Source organism: Hylaeus anthracinus, unplaced genomic scaffold (genome assembly GCF_026225885.1).
Source record: "Hylaeus anthracinus isolate JK02 unplaced genomic scaffold, UHH_iyHylAnth1.0_haploid 11989, whole genome shotgun sequence".
Taxonomy (NCBI): domain Eukaryota; kingdom Metazoa; phylum Arthropoda; class Insecta; order Hymenoptera; family Colletidae; genus Hylaeus; species Hylaeus anthracinus.
This window is the reverse complement of record NW_026534337.1, coordinates 327,205-348,082: the sequence shown is the minus strand read 5'-3', so window position 1 is coordinate 348,082 and position 20,878 is coordinate 327,205. Positions and strand designations below refer to the sequence as shown.

Here is a 20,878-nt window from a genome sequence, read left to right as displayed (position 1 = left end):
ACGGGGGCGAATTAACCCCTTTCTATCAACCCTCGCCAATGTAACTTTGCACACATTTAGAGGACACTTCAAAACTACTCCTCGCGAAGTTTCCCCAAAATCGGTTTTAAAATAGTGTCCCTTTAATTTTGTCCGTCAGTGCAGAACACGATAATATCGTTAACTTACAGACCTATTTACATCTAGGAGATATAAAGAGGATATGACATGAAAATTTGTTTAGAAAATGCTCTTTCATTAATTGTTATATAATTAATTTAATATTCATATTTTATTATAATCATTTTTAAAAGTACATGCGTGATCTGAAATAAAATACTTTAGTTTTATAAATACATGCATGATGCAACGTAAAATATTTTTTACTATTTACTATTTAGAATACCTATTTTACCCAGCTCTGAGTCCGGTCTCCTTCAAAAAGTGTTCGTCCGGATCACGACCTTCCCTTGTGAGCTGTTGAACGTTTTCGAAACGGCTTTTCCTCCGCGTCTTCCATTATCATCTCGAAGATAAACGTTCCAAATGATTTGCTATTGAAACAGAAAGAAAAGGTATATTAACAAAATGCAAAAAAAAATGAAAGATATACTTTAAGATTTAAAAATTAAAATTCCTCTCTTCTGCTTATCTTGCCAGCTGATGCTCGTTCGCCGAGTCGTCGGTCAACATCTCGACGATCGCTATGTTTCCGGGTATCATACTTGTGTCAACTTCGTAACAATAGTCCACATAATTCGTTCCTACAACATAACAAAAAAGAAAATTAATATAATCTGAAAATATAAAAGGTAAAGTGACACGCGAATCAATAGATTTCCTCATCACCCTTGAGGTACTATTGTTGATGCGTTTTTTTTTGTCAGTGGTATCCCCTGTAGGCCTACTCCACTGTGTCACCAGCTGATTGAGTCAGTTGGGTTGCACTTTTGTAAGTGCACTCGACGTCGGAAAATTGCAACTTTAATATAATATTTTAATATTATATTCATTCGCTGATAGAATTAGCTAGTCTGCGCACTTATCTGAAAGTGTGCAGCTCGACGTCGGTTAGCGTTTGGATCGCCACTTTATAATATTAAACTTTTATTCTTACTTACCTTCACTTTTTGATATTCTGAGGCTCCCGTATTGGCATGCCTCTGTTATATCTGCTGTCAACTATTTCTGGCAGCATACAATTCAGATAAAATTGTGTTAATTTTGGTTCCATTTCTCGCTTCCAAAAATCGTCATCCTTTTCAACACGAATGGATATAATTCCTTTCTTGGTCCACAGACAAAACAGGCAGTATTTTCTACCCGTTATGTGCAATTGTCCTTGGACTTGGTAGAAGTACGGGTGTGTTTTGCGCAATGCGTTGCCCGTACTGTCGATAAATATGGCCTTCACAGACTTGTTTGTTGTTATTGTCTCTTCTGGAGTAACATCTGCGGATTTCGGGCATTTTATTTCTACAATGCCGTCTTCACCGATAACGCCATCTGACGATGCTCCCAAATAGGGTATCGATGCGTCGATGAAAAGACCACATTATTTTATTTCAATGTTTTCCTTTTTCGACGATTCTCCCCGAGCAATTTCTTCATTCTCCCGTCCGTATTCTACGGCAGGAACGTTTAATACACGTGGATACAACAGGAACTGTACCATCTTGGCACACGGTGTATCTTTGCGTCGGCGGCAAACTTTACCGAAGTTGGACGCTGTCAAAAGTTTTGACTTGTGAGCCAACCATTTCCTGCTTTTACATTGTTCTATGGTTTCCTGCTCAATTTTTGCTTTTTGATTTTGCTATTCGTTCAGCATTTCTAGATGTTTCTCTTTCTGGAGATCGAACATAAATTCATCCATGTCTGGCTTCTGTGCATTCGATCCGTAATCTTTATCTTTACTTGCACGGAAATTTTTCTTTTTGGTTTCGCTCTTCTTTTCTTTTTCGGCATTTGTCAATTCTTTCTTCTTCTTCGAATTCTCTAGATCTAGTAACAGCTGTGGCGGTTCTTTTCCACACGTTCTCTGTAATCAAGACAACACTTCTTTAGTGTTGTACTGAATTACAGCAGCGGCACATCTTCCTGTGTATGATCCTCTTTGGCCAAAATAAATGCGTTTTCCGCAAATATATTTCGCAATGATGGCATTAAAACTTTCTACCGTATTATTGTTGGTTCGGTACAGTAAGCTTTCTGCGTGTGCCGCCAACGATCGAAGAATATCTTGTATTTTTTGGTAAACTCCCAGGTTTAATAAATGTGGGACGATGTTTTGTTCATTCTCCTTCATCGTTCCGTTGCAGAAATATCCAATTCTTTTGCAGTCTTTATGTTCTCCAAACACGTGGCTGGATACATTCATAATATCTTCGTATAATTTTTGTTGTCTCTGTAATATCGAAGTATTTTCATTAAATCTATATTCTGCAGCTTTTGTAATTCCCATACGCATGCGTCGAATATTATTCTCGATGGCTTGTCTATAACAGCTCGGCGGAGTCTTCTTCGCAACCTCTTTTAACTTATTGCCGAAGTTGCGCAACAAGTGATACGTGCATTCAAAATTTTCTTCTTCTGCCGCTGCTACCATTTCTGTTTCGGCAGCAGCGATTAATTTATTGACGATGTGGTCGTGACAATTCCTATATTTCTTCTTTGACATGCAAGGGGCATTGATAGATGTCAAAAAGTCCTCCATTTGTGCGTAGCCGCCTCCACTGAATGTTTGCTGCAACTGCATTCTCAGTTGTATTCATTACCTGAGCATTTTCAGGTTGGCTGTGCACTTCGGCTCTATAATTGCACATCCTGCATTCTAGAATAAGGGTTGAATTTAAACCCGATCTTTTCAGACCTTTTATTTCCAGGTGCCTTGTTGAACATTCAAACGTTTCTGAATGTTCGCCGATTAATTTTATCTGGTCGAACACGTGGTGCATGTCAACAATGCTAAACCCGTCAGACCGACATAACTTTTCGTCTGATTTCGTCGTTTCTTTTTCTACGACTAGATATTCTTCTTCGTCAGTGGCAGTTTCTGTCTGCATGACGACGTTTACTATCCGATGAAGTTCTTCTTCTGTTTCATTTCTAGTATCTTTTATTTCTTCTTCTTGCCGATCTTGACATTCATTCTCTACAATGTCTCTTCCATCTAATTCTATTTCTATGGCTTCTTTCATTTGTAATTTTTCATGTGCCGTTGCAGCTGACACAGTTTCAGTCTGCTCCTCTTCGCAAACTTGTTTACCTAACCGCTTCAATCTAGAAACAAAATAACACAAAAACCGTGCAATAACGATATGGCCTTAAGTTTCCCTTATACAGACATATTTTTTTAAATCTGGAGACTTGAAATATTGCGAAATTAAACTGATTTAAAATGAACGCTACACATATTTTTAAAAACAGTCTGTAAAAAATTAGTACACTCTATATTACGACGTACGTGTTCATGAAGTTTTTTCAGATTTTTTCACTGCAAAATGGATTTTTAAAAAATTCAAAAATTTTTAAACATTTTTTTTTAGAAAATTATAAAATGACCACGTTTATATTTTTACACTATTAATGTCTTCTTATGATTATTAGTCTGTAATTTTTTCATATTTTTGGAAGTGGTAGAACGATGTTGGAAAAATGAAACACCGATTGTTGTTTATATTATTACCTTAATTTGTCATCTGACTATGTTCATATTGTGTCTGTTTTAATATTTTATTACCGTTATTATAGTATGATATTTTCAGATTTTTTGCACAAGTGTGCCACATACAAAAAAATTATAAATCGATATTTTCTAACTTTTCGTTCGCAGAGGAGTACTATATATCGTACATTCGGATAATTAATATTTTTACTCCATTGAATGGTCATTATATGCATGTTTAAAGTGGGTTTAAATGTATTAAATAAGTTCTGATTTGAATAATAATTGTTCAAGTAAACATTGCAGTGTTTTTGTAGGCCTATAAACCAGTATCAACAAATTTAAAAAAAATATTTTTTTCAAAAATTACCCACCCCCCCAACCCCGAAATTTTTAACAATTTTTGTTCATTAGTAGAACAGTAAATGCATTTTTTTATTTTGAATCCAACGGTGTGTATGAGTTTATGATTATTGTACTGGTAAATAATGTAATGTAAAATTTTCGCTGTGGTAGTCGATATTGCAACGGAAAAGTAACATCTATAATGAAATTCGTTAGTTTCGATACTTTCGAAACATTGAAAAAATCATAACTCTTGATTGAGTAAACGGATGTCAATTATCAAACACGGAAACTGCGCGCCTTTAGATGAATAATTTTTAAAAAATATGAAATAATCGAAACGGCCTACTTTTTAGTTCTTTTTGACGGAAAAATATGTAAAAAGTTGACAAATCTTAATAAATCAGTAGTTCTTTTAATAATTAACATTTTTGATTGAAACTTTTTCGTTGAAGATCTCATCGAATCCTACAAAAAACAAATAGAAAGTTTTTTTTGTAAAGTGAAAATCCAATTTTTTAAAAAGGAAGGAAGGTTTTTATAAAGATTTCGCAAACCAATTCACCGACGATTTTGGTCAAACTCTAAAATTGTCTACAAAAATTATTTTTCACATTCTCAGTCAAAATGAAGCATGTTTTGTTAAATAACATATTGGAGCGACTTCTATTATTTATGAGAAAAAAATTCCTAAAAAAAAGAATAAAAATGGTTTGAAAGAAGTGATTCTTGGAAAATATTTTTTTTTCGGAAAAATATATTTGAAAATAGGTTCATATTATTGGATTATGGAATTTTTAAATGAACAAATTCACACTAAATATTTCAAAAGCGCATAGGAAAATCGGCGCCCAGGTCGTAGACGAAAAATACGGCTTGGGTCTGCCACATGTTTTTCACATTGCCCTCCTGAACATAAATACTGTCAGAGGCCCAACTATAAAAGACAGAAGGAAAGAAACTTTCACTTTTTTAAAACACAGTGTCCCTCAACTCTAGATTTATTTTTGTTACGTTTATTATTAAATAAAGCAACACATATCTCATCGAGATGTACAAATTTTGTTTAAAAGATTCGAATATACATAGTACTCCGCTGCGAACGAAAAGTTAAAAAATATCAATTAACAATTTTTTTGTATGTGGCAAACGTGTGCAAAAAATCTGACAAAATCATACAATAATAACAGCCACAATATGAACATAGTCAGATGAAAAATTAAGGTAATAATATAAACAACAATCGGTTTTTCATTTTTCCAACATCGTTCCATCACTTCCAAAAATCTGAAAAAATTACAGATTAATAATCATAAGAAGACACTAACAGTATAAAAATATAAACGTGGTCATTTCAAAATTCTATTAACAATAAATGTTTTTAAACTTTTTGAATTTTTTCTTACTTACTTCTCGCCATACTCTTTCAATGTTTTGCGTGTGAGCATTTGTCTCCGGGTCAACGAAATTGAGTTTATGGTTAACTCTTAAGTGCTGAAATCTTTCTTTGTGGAGGCAACCGTACGCTTTCCAACAATCGCTAATAATAATTGTACCAGGTTTGATCCAATTTCGGATCACTTCAAGTAGCGTTTCGGATGACCTGTTGGGAACTGGTACAATAAATATACGTTTGCTGGAGCGTTCTATTCCTCCGAATATCCACTGGCCAGTTAACATCCTTCCTTTATTAAATTTTTGTTTACCAATTTGGCTTCGTCGATCTCAATAATTTCATTCTCACCTCTGATTAGAACAGAATGTTTTTCTGCCCATAGAACACACATTTGACGACAATAACTGGTCCAATCAACTGCGGTTTTCGCCGTTATTCGCAGTTCATTTTGTAGAAATTCTTGCCGTGGTGGTTTTAGCACTAAATGATAGCCGATAAAGGCACAAATGGCTTGAATAGAAGCATGTATATTGCTAAACCATGTATTACTCAATGCACTGAGCTGTGAGCTGCACTGTATTTTCAATCTTTTTTTATGGCAATTTTTCGAATAATAGACTGCATTACAATAAAATATTAGCTCTTCCCGATTAAACTTCATTGGTTTTTCACTTTTGCACTTAGTACAATACATCTTTCCATGAATCACTCTTTGTTCAATTAAAAAATAAATTAGTGTATCATATCTGCCGCATACAGTCAAATATTCACGCAAGTTTCTTTTTTATCCGTTGAAAGTAATTCAGTAACGACGTCAGTGTTAAACTAGATTTTTTTCTGAGCCTAAACAATCGCGTAAACGGACGCGGACGTGTATTCCGAGCCTAAACAATCGACAATTCAACGCTTACACACACGCTCCTACGGACGCGTAGCTATACGTAATATTCATTGTGTAGTAGCAATGGTATTTTGCAAATATCTCGGAAACTAAGGCCGAGCGACGGTTATATGTATAAGAAGAAGTTGTTCAAAATGTTGATTTCTACAACATATTCAAAAATCATCGAAATCGGTGAGGATGTACCTGTTCTCTATAATTACCAAAAATTTTAATAAATAAAAAACTTTTTTTAAATTATTGACTTTATTTTTAGTTGAATTGTCCTCCTCTTGTTGTAGTCATAAATTACTTTCATGTATAGGAAAGAAGAAAAATTATTGTAAATATCGACTAGACTCTGTCGAATAAGCGAGACTTGCAATATTACATTTGTGGCATTTTTCTGATTACAATGATATTTACAATAATTTTTCTTCTAGCCGCTAGACCCTTACTTTCAGGTATCGCGTCTCACGCAGTCTATTCGTAGGAGATGCCACCGGGTGTTGCATGTGTGGGTGTGTCTCGGCACGGCTGCTTGGTAGCTTTCATGGTCGGCATCATGCTGCCGAATATTGTTAATTATGACAGAAAAGAGCAAAAGTAGAGTCCCTATGGGAGCTTGCGCTCTAGTTTGAACATTTATCTAGCGGAAACGAGTATTGAGAGGTCTCGAATCTGCATTGTTGAGACAAAAATAGAACAATGCGGAACCCTTGCAGTTCTGTGTACGTATACAGTGGTATGGAGCTGTGTGAGTGCGTACCAGCGCATACAAGGCACGGGAGTATTAGTACCTTAAGTATTCTGTCATGACCTTCACTAACTCGTCATACGTTTTCGACGCTGGCTTCGTTGGCTAACACAAGCTTTTTACTAGCAAAAAGGCTTCTTCATCTAAACGCGTGAGCAAGTTCACTGCTTTTTTATCATTTTGAATTCCTTTAACCGCATATAGAATTTCCAATCTTTCGGTAAACGTGTCCCAATCGTCTGTTTTTAAACAAAACCGAATCACTATCACTTTCCGTATTACTTTCTGCACTGTCCACTTTCTTGATGCTTGAGCTATCCCCGTACTCGTTTTTTTTTCTTTGACGTTTCTGCGACCGCCTCTACGTTTACTAGAAATGTTTCTCGTACTAACTCGACCAACTGTGCTCGTAACTCGTCCTTTGTTGATTCTTTGTTTGCCGCTACACCTCGATTACATAATTCTTCTATTATTTCGTCTTTTTTCAAATGATAAGTCCAGTTAACACCTTTTCTGTCTGTTGAATTACTCCCAGACATAACACTTATTGTTCACGTACCATTACTCTACGAATCCGTTTGCACATGCCATCCCATTTCACTTCTAAGTACTCGAATAACCCGACTTTTCACCATCTGAAACTTATGCCACTCCTCGTCGCCAATTGTCGTGTTCTCCACGGTCTTACGGTATGGGTTCTTAAATAGCTACTCGAGTGAATGGTAAAAGGTAGTTTATTTGAATTAACTACAGGTGTAACTCGTTCGGCGGTCTAGACCATACTGCCTAACTTACGCAGCTTATGACGACTAGCGTCGAATGTCGCCAGTCGAATACATTACTCATACGAAATTCGAGAAATCCGGAAAGCGAGCTTACGAAACTTCTAGAACATAGGAGGGAGGTCGCTGCGCGGTGCGAAACGCGAGGCGCGGACCGCGAATTCGCGAACCTTCTCGCCTAACGACGCGATTGTTGACAACCGCGGCCGCGGATAGTAACCGTGCGATATAAATTGAGGGCTCGTAGAGGCATTCGGCCTATTTGCCATTCCGGGAGAGAGGACGAGGTAAGATCATCGGCCGCTCTCGGAATTCGGCTTATAGACTCCGGCAGGAGAGTTCGGCGATAATACCTGGATGCCTGTCGAATAAGAGAGAACAGGCTGCTCGTGGACATCCCGGTTAGAGCTATGGAGAGGTTATTCCTAGACGTCCGTTCGTTTTTGGAGAGTTCGGCGATAATACCTGGACGCCAATTACGAGCAGGAGAATATAGAATGATTCTTCCATTTCAAAGATTGAAAATTGTAAAATATTGTAAAATGAAGAATTGTATTATGTTCTTTTGTATAATTCCGTTCATTCTGAATTCCTGTTACAATTATCCATTCCTAATCCTCTGTATAACCATGTTCCTCACAATAGACCTTTGTCTGTCCAGAATCTTAATCCTTCATTCCTTAACCATGGCTACAGTGGTAAATTCGGATCGGAATGTTCTAAACATTTGGGACTAACAAACACTTCCTGTGCTGCTTTGAAACTTTGTTCACATTCTTTCGTCCAGTGGAACGGTGTACTTTTGTGCAGTAAACTATTTAATGGCTGTAGTATTGAGCTTAATTTCGGAATAAACCGTCCATAGTAATTGATCATGTCTAAAAAGCTACGTACTTCAGTTATATTCTGCGGTCTCTGCATATTTTCTATAGCTTTAATTTTATCTAGATCTTTATGTAAACCGCAATAATTTATCTGTCGCGCGAAAAATTCACTTTTATCTGGATTTATCTTAATGTTATATTGCTGTAATCGCGTAAACACCGTTTCTAGAGTTCGCGTGTGATCTTCTAAACTCGTGCCCACGATGCTTACATCATCTAAGAAAACCGCCATGCCTTGAATGTTGTCTAAAATGCTTTCGATCGTTCTTTGCCAGATTGCTGGCGCGGATGCGATCCCATACATGAGGAAATGTTATGCGTACATGCATGCGGCGTAGGGCAGGCAAGTAGTGTATGCGAGAGTGCGTGTGTGTGAGAGGACGGCAATCGGACGCGATAGTCAGTCGTTAAACAAGTGAGGAAATCGAAACCTCAAGCGTCGTGATGAGAAAAGAATTCACACTTACCATATTCATTATTATTATTATTATTCTTTTTATTATTAATTTTATTTATTAGTCTTTTTTGGCACCCTCCCAACCACATCCTACAAATGGGGGCTCGTCCACCAAGAGGATAGTCGAGAAAACGGATCAAAAGTGAAAAAGTTTCGATCGATCATAGTACGAAGTAACCACGAAAACGTAAAGTGATAAACTGAAAGTAGTGGCGAATTGTGAACGAATCGAAAAAGAAAGTGAAAGTGACTTGTGAGTGAAAAGATAGAAGAAAATGGGTAAACCGGACGGCGAAATTAACAACGATGAAGAAATCGCAATAGCCAGCGAAGATGTGACACAGAAAGAGAAATTTAAAGGCAAAGAAATCGATAAAATGAAAATCAGTGAGCTACGCACAAGATTAAATGAACTAAACTTGGAAACGACGGGTAAAAAAGCAGACTTACGAGGAAGATTGAAGAACTACATGAAAAGCAGAGATGACATAGAAGAAACTGAAGAAACTGAGGAAGACTCAGAAGATGAAGACGAAGAATTGGATAAAATCGAAAGCAAGCAATATAAGGGCAGATCAACGGGAAAAATGTGCAGTGAACAATCCAGTATTTTTACAATTAGAGATGTTGTGGAGTCCATACCGTATTTTATGGGTGACGACAAGTTATCCATCAAAAAATGGATTCAAGACTTTGAAGACATGGGTACGTTATTGCAATGGAACGATTTGTAGGTGCTGATCTATGCAAAACGCATGTTACGAGGATCAGCAAAACAATATATTACAGCAGAGAAAGGTATCCAATCGTGGGGTGAATTGCGTAAACGATTGGAAAAAGAATTTAAAACGGAGATAAACAGTGCCCTGATACATTCACAACTGTATCAACGGAAAATATTGCCTCAAGAAACTGGACGACAATACATATATGCGATGCGCGAAATAGCCAGCGTAGGTAACGTCGAAGATGATACCCTTATCGAATACATAATTAATGGAATACAAGACAGAGAATGTAACAAATTTATTTATTAAAAATATACGATAAAATGAAAAAGAGAGCTGGAAAAAAGTCGAACTACAGCAAGAAAGAAGAAATAAAAGTAAAAGAAGATACATTCGCTAAAACAAAGAAGCCTCGTTGCAGCACATGCGGATTGCTAGAACACGACGCTAAGAATTGTCCAAATAAAGGTAAAGGGACAAAATGTTTTAAATGCAACAATTTTGGGCATATAGCGAACAAATGCACGGTAAAAAAAGGAGACAATGCCGAACCGGCAAACGTGAACTGCATTGCATTGGAAACCACAACGATGAATATCACCGGCGCAGGCAACGTAGCGACGAAGATCGTCGGCACCTTTGATGCGGTCGTAATGGTAGATGGAGAGACACATGGTCTCAAATTATTTGTTATTCCAACATATCCGATTCCGCACGATATTATTTTGGGACAGGATTTTCTAAAGAACGTAGATATTCAATTACATCAAGGCGAGATAATCAAGATCCAGAGAATATCAACGACAGAAAAAGATACACCTACAACTAGTGGAAATCAGTAAAACGAAAAAACGCCCATCAACCCAGAAGAAGAGGCAGCTACGAATAATGTTGATGAAGCATTTACAGAATTGCGAGAAATCATGTACATCGAAACAGGTGAAGTGAATGTTAAACACGTACAAGGACAAAATACTCAAGTTAATTAGCGAATATCAATCAGCAAAAACGACAGATACGAAGGTAACGACAAAAATTATATTAAAAGATGATAAACCGGTTAACTGTAGACCGCGAAGGTTAGCGCCAAAAGAAAAAGCAGTATTAGATAAACAAATAAATGAATAGTTAAAGGATGGAGTTACTCGACCGAGTAATAGCGAATTTGCAAATCCGGTACTCATAGTTCCGAAGAAAGATAATTCCTATAGAGTTTGCATTGATTATAGAGAATTGAACAAAAAAATCAAACGTGACCATTTCCCGATGCCGCTCATCAAGGATCAAAAAGACGAATTAAGAAAGGCGCGCGTATTTTCTGTAATTGACTTAAAAAATGGATTTTTGCATGTACCGGTAGCAGAAGAAAGTATAAAGGACACTGCGTTCGTAACGTGTAGCGGACAGTTCAAATTTCTAAGGGCACCGTTTGGATTGTCTGTTATTGCGACTATTTTTTTAAGATACATAGCCGAGATATTTCAAGATTTAATTCGACGTAAAATAATTTTAACTTATGTAGATGATGTAATAATAGCAGGAGAAAATGATGAAGATGCGTTTCAGAAATTAACCGAGGTTTTAGAAGTAGCAACCAGAAATGGACTAACATTAACTGGGATAAATGTTAATTTTTGCAATTGAGAATAGAATATTTAGGACACGAAATCGAAAATGGAAATGTATATCCAAGTAGCAATAAAATTCGAGCAGTCGAAAAATTTCAAAGGCCAAAGAATAAAAATCATATGCAAAGTTTTTTAGGATTAACAAGGTAAACAAGGTACACAAGGTAGGTAAACAAGATACACAATTTACATGGAATAAAGAACAAGAGCAAGCATTTTTAACATTAAAATCTATATTAGCTATAAAGCCAGTACTACGAATTTATGATCAAAACGCAGAAACAGAAGTCCATACTGACGCCAGTCAGGAAGGATTCTGCAAAAAGTAACAAACGAAAACGCATTTCATCCTGTGTATTATTACAGCAAGAAAACTTCTGAAGCAGAACGAAAATGTCATTCTTACGAGTTAGAAGTATTAGCGGCAATAAACGCAGTATGAAAATTTCGCGTATATCTCCTAGGTGTACCATTTAATGGGAATCGAAACCTCACGCGTCGTGACGGGAAAAGAATTCACACTTACCATATTCATTATTATTATTATTATTATTAATAAATAGTTTTAGAGTACGGACCGTCTTTTTCGGCACCCTCTCAACCACATCCTACATACATTAAGCGCGTACTACACTAAAGACTTTTGTGAGTGTTTAAAACCAGTAAATATCTTTCTTCCGGGCGGACTTCCATCTGTAAGTATGCTTGTAACAGATCAATTTTCGAGAAAATTACACCCCCCGCCATGGATGCAAACAGTTCATCCGCCGTTGGCAAAAGATGATCGTTAACTAATAATTGTGAATTTAATGTTACCCTAAAATCTCCACAGATACGTATTTGACCGTTCTTTTTTTAATACCGGTACAATGCGTGTAGCCCATTCCACCGTATCGATTTTTTCTAAAATTCCTTAAGACTCTAACCTTTGTAGTTCTTTTCCTATTTGGGGAGGCGTAAACGAAATGGTACCGGACGTGCTTTGCAAATATCGGCTTCGCGTTATCTTTTAAGGTTAACTTAGCTTGAAATTTTTTAATTGTTGAAATTGATGGCAACATTATATCTTTGTACTTTTACAATAATGTTTGTACTTTATTTTTAGAAACCGCTTCAATGGAGTGTATTGATTCAAAATTATTAATTAGTGGTCCAATGGCACGGTCCTTACGCAACTGAAAAATCCACTCGCGACATAATAGGGTATTTCTCTTTTCTTTCACAATATATATGTTTAATTTGTATGTATGGTCACGGCACCTTACGTCTACTGTAATATAACTTAAGGGTTTAACTTTTTTCTTACAATAAGATAATAGTGCTAAGGTTGTTGGATGTATCAATGAATCTGGAAAAAACTTACGTTTGAGCTCTTCGGACATTACTGAGACTGCTGCTCCGCTGTCTATTTCAAATTGTATATGCTTGTCGTTCACTAGGAGTATGGTCTCCAATTTTTTTCGGAATTGACTGTGTTCGAATTGTAACACTTCTCCCAACTGTTGTTCTCGTGACTCTTCCCGAAACAGACCTTCTGTAGATGTCCTGCCCTGCCACAAGCATTATATTTAATATTTTTATCTAAATTACGTTTCGAAGCTAAATGGTTTTTACCGCAACAATAACATGTAAGGTTCGCATTTCTATTTACATTAATCGGGTTAGGTTTATAATTGGGTTTTTGTACATTACTATTTTTTGAATAAGTATAGTTCTTATTGTATTTTGACGACTTATCTGCTTGGCTTCCTCGCTTGATGATTCGTTTCGCAGCTTGTACCATATTTATATTTTGCGCCTCTCCTTGAAGTTGTTATGTTTCCTTGTTCGACATCTCCATTGTCGTTGCTACTTGAATTGCTTTCTCCAAGGTTAAATCCGATAATTCTAACAGTCTTGCTCGAATTTTTTTGCTTGCCATCCCGAAAACTAATTCATTTCGCAATGCTGTATTATAGGAATCTAAACGAAATATAAGGCACGGGGATTCGAACCCACGATCCTCGGATCCACAGTCGACCGCTTTACCTACGCGACCAATCCCGTACCCTACGTTTCGTGTTCTTGTTTGACTCCTTGTTGTTGGGTATGAGAAGTGCGGATACTACAGTGTTTAAATAGCGTCCAAATTTGCAGTGTAGACTTAATTTTTGTAAGGAGGCTACGAATTCCTGTACCGGTTTGCCTTCCCTTTGTTTTCATTGATAGAACCTGTAGAACCTGTAGTTTTCCGCTATTTCAAGCGGCGCTGGTTCGTAGAATTCCCCCAGCGTTTGTATTAACGATGCGTAATCTTTTTCGAACGGATCCAGCGGTGCTACTTTATTGCACACGATATCAAAAGATGTCGGTCCTACGTAATGTAATAGATAAGGAACTCTTGCCTCGTCTTTAATCGCGAAAATCCTGAAAACTCCTTCCAGTCGCAATAACCATCTCGACCACGTAGTAGTTGTAGGGCACAATGGCTCAATTGCAAAAGTATTGAATACCATTGTCGTCGTCGCCATGGTCGACTTCCTTCCTTCAGCCTTTGGTACCGAACTTTTCACTATATTCTCCGATTTTGTAGCGTTGTTCCTTTTTTTGTCTCGAACACGTATTCGACTTCGCGTAACGGTTCGAGAATAGAGAGAGAATTTGTTGTGTTTGAGGTGTCGAAAATATATTTAATTACTTATACATAAAAGGTAAAGAAACTGTGACGAACAGAAAGTTATTGCGACGAACGTTCTTGTAGGACACGTAACGGTAACCGCCGTTGTACGTAAAACGTGGCGAACAAAAGCACGGGCACGTGCGCTACTTTTTCCGGTCGAGACGCTTCTGCGTCTTCCTTACTCTTCTTGCCCGCTCTCTGCACTCGCACGTGCGTACAGTATTTAATAAATGAGAATCTATCTAACAGTGTAAATCATGATAATGATTCAAAATATTAATTACTCAGCTGTACTATACATACAAATACCATTGAGCAATTGCATTTCTTATAGTTTCTTACAAACTGCCCCTGTTAATAATTTGAATTTGATTACAGTACCTTTAAATCGCATTGCAATATAGAGACGAGGTAGCGTCTCGACGCCAAGTACATGAAAAAATACCTTCCCCGTACATGCCTGGCGCTGGCGCTACCGCGTATCTTTTACAGGAGAGAAGGTCCATTCCAACCTAACCTGAAACTTCTGTCATTAATATCTCGTCACGTCTGTTGTATTTCCTAAATGTAAAGGCATTTATCTGATGTAAATCGCACAAAAGCTTGGAATAAAACCAAAATCAATAAAATCGGTCCACGAACGACAGAGATATCGTAATATTATATCATGAATGTGTCAAAACGTAAGCATTCTTCTTTTCCTTTGACAAGGAATGTTTCGTCAACACTTAGCCAATAGGAGCTAAGGCCGTTCGTCGATTCGTCGACTCTCGGAATCAGTCGGCAGGGCTTGTCGGCCGGAATTGTAATATGGCTGTCAATTGTAATATGGTTGTATTTGTGATATTTGGACGCCGCAAATTGAATAATTATTTTAAAGGCTACATGTAGTGATATTGTATTGGGAAGTATATGGTTATAAGTGATAAAATATCTACCTTGTCGTTGTGAAAAGATATATATAAATTTGGTGTTTGAGTGTGCAGTTCATAATACAAATTTCAGTAAATGTTCATTTTGTGCAAATAAGAATAAGTGTTCTAATACAATAAGTTGTGTGTTATAAATAGTGGGCCACTTTTTTTATTTTCACTTCCTGATAAACATTTAAATTGCTTGCAACCAGACTTTCTGTCATACGTTCTGTGTACGTATGAACTTTAAAAAGAAAAGGAGAGAGAGTAACAAAAGTGAATATATATATTTCATATGACATTAATTTTATTTGTAAATAATACATACAAACCTTATTTTACTTGCAAATTAATGTAGAGCCTAAAATAAAAATACATTTGTCTTTTATTATAGTAAGCGTAGAGTCTACAATATACATAATGTGTCTGAAGCCAGATATAGGAAAGAGACGAGCTTCAGTTCTTTATGTTTCCAAAAGTATACAGAACGCATGGAAGGATGTCTCACTGCAAGAAATTTAAATGTTAACGTTGAAGCGAGAAATGAAAAAAGGAAATCAACTATTTGTAACGCATAATTTATTGTATTAGAATAAAGTTCAGAAGTACGCAGAACGCGTGGCAGAAAGTCTTGTAACAAATTTAAATAATGAGAAAATGAACAGAGATCCACTATTTGTAACACATAATTTATTGTATTACAATAATATATAAAAGGAGAGGTCAGACTTAGTCCTATAATTTCTCAAAAGTACCCACGACACATGACAGAAAGTCTTGTTGGATTTAAATGTTACTGATAAAGTAATTACATTTTTTCTTTAATAAATTTCTTACAATGAGACTTATTGCAATGCGTTCCACGTACTTTTGAAACCTTAATGCATTCAAACTGATCTCCCATTTTCTATATTATTGTAATCACTTTATCAGTAACATTTAAATTTCTTGGAACAAGACTTACTCTCATGAGTCGTGCGTACTTTTGAGGATTTAAAGAACTTAATCTGACCTCTCTTTTTTTATATTATTGTAATACAATAAATTATATGTTACAAATAGTGGATCTCTGTTCGTTTTCTCATTATTTAAATTTCGAATTGTGTGTACTTTTGAAAATTTTAAGGACTGAATTTGATAATGCAATACGATAAATTGTGCGTTACAAATAGTGGATTTCTTTTTTCATTTTTCGATTTGTCTTCAACATTCAAATTTCTTGCAAAAAGACTTTCTACCACGCGTTCTGCGTACTTCTGACCTTTATTCTAATACAATAAATTATGCGTTACAAATAGTTGATTTCCTTTTTTCATTTCTCGCTTCAACGTTAACATTTAAATTTCTTGCAGTGAGACATCCTCCCATGCGTTCTGTATACTTTTGGAAACATAAAGAACTGAAGCTCGTCTCTTTCCTATATCTGGCTTCAGACACATTATGTATATTGTAGACTCTACGCTTACTATAATAAAAGACAAATGTATTTTTATTTTAGGCTCTACATTAATTTGCAAGTAAAATAAAGTTTGTATGTATTATTTGTTACGAGCCAGGACGATAGCGACGCGCGTGTGAGCCCTGCGAATGGGGTGGATTCGAGAATTGCACCGATACGATTAATTAGTATGTATCAATGGAGCCGAAGATTTGAGGATAGAGTAGATAATGCAGACGACTCTGACGCCAAGTCAGATAGTTGCAGGAATCGGTATCTCCCAGTAAAGGGTAACCGTAGGTTAAGGTGTTTGGTTGCCTTGGTTATTGGAGATAAACGCAGACGCTTCTAACACGAAGTCAGGTAGCTGCAGGAATCGGTATCTCCCAGTAAAGGGTAACCGCAGGATAGGTTAAATTCAGGAGTTCGGGTTGAGTACACAATGACTAAATCGTATCGTTAAAGTGTAACACGCGTCGTTAATAAAGCCTCGCAACTTGTTAATTTAATAGAATAATAACTCGAGCGGTAAAGTTATTATGTTGTGGGATCGTTACACTGGCTAGGATTGGTGATTTCAAAGTAAAGGTTTCATGATTGATCTGACAGACTTTTAAGTTTACACAAAAGAGTATATATTCAAAAATAACTATACTAATTACAAGTGTGAAGTGTCCTGTTGTAGCGGTTAGTGTATGAAGTTAAAATTACTTAAGTGTTGCGCGGTGTTGACGTACTGGCGATGCGGGGGTCGAGAGTACTTCTATGGCCGTAATAGATTTTAAAACCGTCTTTAAATCATATATGGTAACGATGATCGAAAGGAACTGAAACCCGATCTCACTAGAGCGCTACTCTACAGACGATCGATATGTCTCCAACGAGTAACTCTTTCGTACTAGCCCCCGAGCAACGAAAATCGTGGGTTTATATACCCCTAAATGTTGGTGGGGAACCGCCAGTGATTTCCATATTAGGAAATTTGACGGTTAGGATTTTCGTTGCCCTGAGGTCGGCAGCTGTGCGCCCTAGGAAAAGGGTAGATTAGAAAGTATCCCACTCAACGCGAGTCAAAGATGATATTAAGAGGATACAGCTGCAGGATGCACTCCAGTGAGACCGAACTCCAAATTCTAGAAGGGTAGATAAAATAAGATTAATGAACGCGAGCTTCTAAAAACGGAGAGTTTCTGTATACGTAACATATTTACAAATAAAATTAATGTCATATGAAATATATATATTCACTTTTGTTACTCTCTCTCCTTTTCTTTTTAAAGTTCATACGTACACAGAACGTATGACAGAAAGTCTGGTTGCAAGCAATTTAAATGTTTATCAGGAAGTGAAAATAAAAAAAGTGGCCCACTATTTATAACACACAACTTATTGTATTAGAACACTTATTCTTATTTGCACAAAATGAACATTTACTGAAATTTGTATTATGAACTGCACACTCAAACACCAAATTTATATATATCTTTTCACAACGACAAGGTAGATATTTCATCACTTATAACCATATACTTCCCAATACAATATCACTACACGTAGCCTTTAAAATAATTATTTAATTTGCGGCGACCAAATGTCACGAACACAAACTGGTAGGTTATACAGGTTAGAAATGACAACTGTCACAAAGACAAACTGACAGGTTATACAGGTAAGAAATGAACGAGCGGCGCGAGCGGCAGCCATATTATAATTCCTCTCGACGAGCCCTGCCGACTGATTCGGAGAGTCGACGAATCGACGAATGGCTTTAGCTCCTATTGGCTAAGTGTTGGCGAAAAGAGCAAGAGCAAGAGCAAATACATCGTAGAGCACTAACTAAAAAAACATGAATTGTAAATATCGTCCGAATTATATCGTGTTTAGTCTCATTTTAATCAGACAAACAAAAATAGACATGTCGAATTGAGTAACCTCCTGCTTTTCGAAGTCGGTTAAAAATGTCAGGAATATGATGATAAAAGTTTTACAACAAAAAATTAATAGTAAAAAAGTTTCACCGTTCCATTACATTGTCTCACCGACATTTTGTTTGTTTTTATTTTAAGGTTAATGGAAACCGTAGTCCCACATTTCACTACTATGTGTTTGTACATCTTTTTTTGTCTCATTGTCCCTTCTTTTTTATTTATCATTTCTTTATTCTTTTTCGCCATAGGAGTTCTGCATACTTTTAACCGGCCCTACCCCAATTATGAAAAACCGGGATGGGCGCCCGGGAATCGAACCCAGGCTCTCAGTGTGGTAATCGGCTACGCTACGCGCTGCTCTACTTTCCGCCCCCCTCTCACCGACATACCCTGGTGTTTTCGCTGTATCCTCTTCTTTATTCGCTGTCCTTCTTTGCATTCGAAGCTTGTCGGCAAACATCAGAGAATGTTCGAACTCTACCACGAATGCACCAGTTAGTCGCAAGTTTGTCCATTGTATGGAGACTTTATGTTTTCATTTCGTCATCTTCGTTATTCAGTGTCCTTCTCTACGTTCAAAGCTTGTCGGCAAGCATCAGAGAATGTACAAAATCTATCAGAAATGCACCAGTTCAGTTCCGAGTTTGTGCATTTATGGAGACTTTACTGTACCTCGTCCTGCCTAGCGTAAATATTTTCTTTGAACGACATTCTTTTTGTTCTAACGATGAAAAAAAGTGAACGCTGTTGCAGGATGAAGATAACAACATTGACGGTGTGGAAGGTGACTGGGCAGGTCTCCTCCCGAGTATCGGGCTTCTAGTGACCAGCGTTGCCGAGCTGTTGATCTCTGGCTACAGCTGTCTGACCTTGACTCCGAAGCTCTGCGGATGTCTCAGGGTGAGCAACAGCGACGAGGTGGGCAACGACGGTCGAATGAAGACACGCAACATGGTTCACCAGTGGGTCACGGCTCAAAACCACGCGCCGAAGAGTCAACCAATTTACGTGGTCCAGCCAATGCTACCCATACACCCGTTGATTCAGGTGAGTCCAAATTTTCTTCCACAACCCTTCCACAGCTACCTGCTCGGCTCCTGTCAATATAAAGTAGGAATACAAGGCTTCCGTTTCCGGTGGTTTAGTGAGTGCATGTAGAAAAGGTGTGGGCAGGAAAAAGTGAAGAAGTTGGGGTGAAGGAAGTGAGAAAGGAAGTGCGAAAGTAGGTGTAAGGGGAAAGAGTGTAGGGTGGATTGTGAGTGGTGAAGGGAGAGTGAAGGGAGTTGTAAGAAAGTGTCAGGAAGAGAAAGATAGTGTGAGAAAAAAGTGAGGTTAGGAAGATTATAGGGACGATTTAAGATAGCAAGGGAGACGAAGGAAAGACGCGGAGAAGCAAAGGGAATAAAGGGAAAGAGAAGAAAAGGTGGAAGGAGTTAAGAGAAGAAAATGGATAGTAAAGGAGAAGAAGGGAAGTGGCCGGTACAGTCAGGAGGAAGAGGTAGGGTGAGGGGAGGAGAGAGATTTAGGCGGGAAGAGGACAGAGTAGGAAAGAGAGGCTCGTAGCGGAAAGGCCGGGAAGGAAAGAGTCTATAAGAAGGAGGAGATAAGAAGGAGTCGGTAAAGTAGGGCGCGGGAAACAGGTGATAGAGAGCAGGCAAAAGGTTAGGAGCGGAGGAAGAAGTGAGGGATATGGAAGGAGAGAAAAAAGGGGCGAGCAGAGGGCTGGAGGTAGAGACAAGGAGTGCAAAGGGAGGAGGCGGGGAGAAGAAGGACCTGGAGGATTTCTTCAAAGGGGGAAAAGGGAGTGGTAAAGAGGGGGAAGCATCGAGGGGAGAAGGAAGAAATATATTCCAAAAAAGTGGCCTGACACCAAGTTCGCCAGGGAGGGAGGATGAACGTGTGGATAGAATTGAAATAGAAAGTTTGATAAGGATTATGACGGAGTTGAGGGGGGAGATGAAAGAGATGGAGGAGAAATTGGAGGGAAGGATAGAGGAGACGAGGAAGGAGGTGCGACAGATGGGGGAGACGTTGGAGGGGACAACGAGGGGGCAGATGGGAGATAAAAGAGTTAATAGAGGGATCAATTAGGGAATTGAGGGAGGAGATGAGGAGGAGAGAGGAGGAGTGGAGGGCAGAGCTGGAGGAACTAAGGGAAAAAATAGAGGAGCTGGAGGAGAGGGTAAGAGAAATGGGGGGAGAGACAGAAGAGAGGGAAGGGGTGAGGGGGAGAGGGAATGGAAGGAAAAGCTGAAAGGGCTAGAGAAAAGAGTGGAAATGGCAGACAGGGCGGAGAGGAGGAGAAATATAACAATTAGGGGGATAAGAACGGATAGGGGAAAAGAGAAAGAAGCGGGAAAGGAGGTGTTGAAGAGGCTAGGGGTAGAAGGGGAGGTGGAAAGCGCAAGGCAGGTTGGGCAGATTGGGGAGAGTGGG

General features: G+C 37.8%; 2 protein-coding genes across 3 annotated transcripts in view; one reads left to right on the top strand and one right to left on the bottom strand.

Annotated features, from left to right (window-relative positions):
- LOC128888008 (uncharacterized) overlaps window positions 1-20,878 on the top strand; it is a 365,762-nt gene that overhangs the window by 287,242 nt on the left and 57,642 nt on the right. For both annotated transcript variants that reach the window (XM_054144586.1, XM_054144588.1), the window contains exon 10: window positions 19,196-19,489. In XM_054144586.1, coding sequence (XP_054000561.1) covers window positions 19,196-19,489 — 294 coding nt within the window. The remainder of the gene's footprint in view (window positions 1-19,195; window positions 19,490-20,878) is intronic.
- LOC128888078 (uncharacterized) lies at window positions 2,089-6,504 on the bottom strand. Its single transcript, XM_054144707.1, has 3 exons — window positions 5,736-6,504; window positions 5,402-5,676; window positions 2,089-3,261 (listed from the first exon to the last, which is right to left on the bottom strand). The coding sequence occupies exons 2-3, from the start codon at window positions 5,437-5,439 to the stop codon at window positions 2,640-2,642; spliced, it is 660 nt and encodes a 219-aa protein (XP_054000682.1). The 5' UTR covers window positions 5,440-5,676; window positions 5,736-6,504; the 3' UTR covers window positions 2,089-2,639.

Excerpts from the sequence above, each read along its gene's own strand:
- LOC128888078 (XM_054144707.1), bottom strand. The coding sequence starts at position 5,439 with ATGCTCACACGCAAAACATTGAAAGAGTATGGCGAGAA. Across the intron at positions 3,262-5,401 it reads TTGAAAGAGTATGGCGAGAA|ATTGAAGCGGTTAGGTAAAC; the intron begins GTAAGTAAGAAA and ends TTTTGTTTCTAG.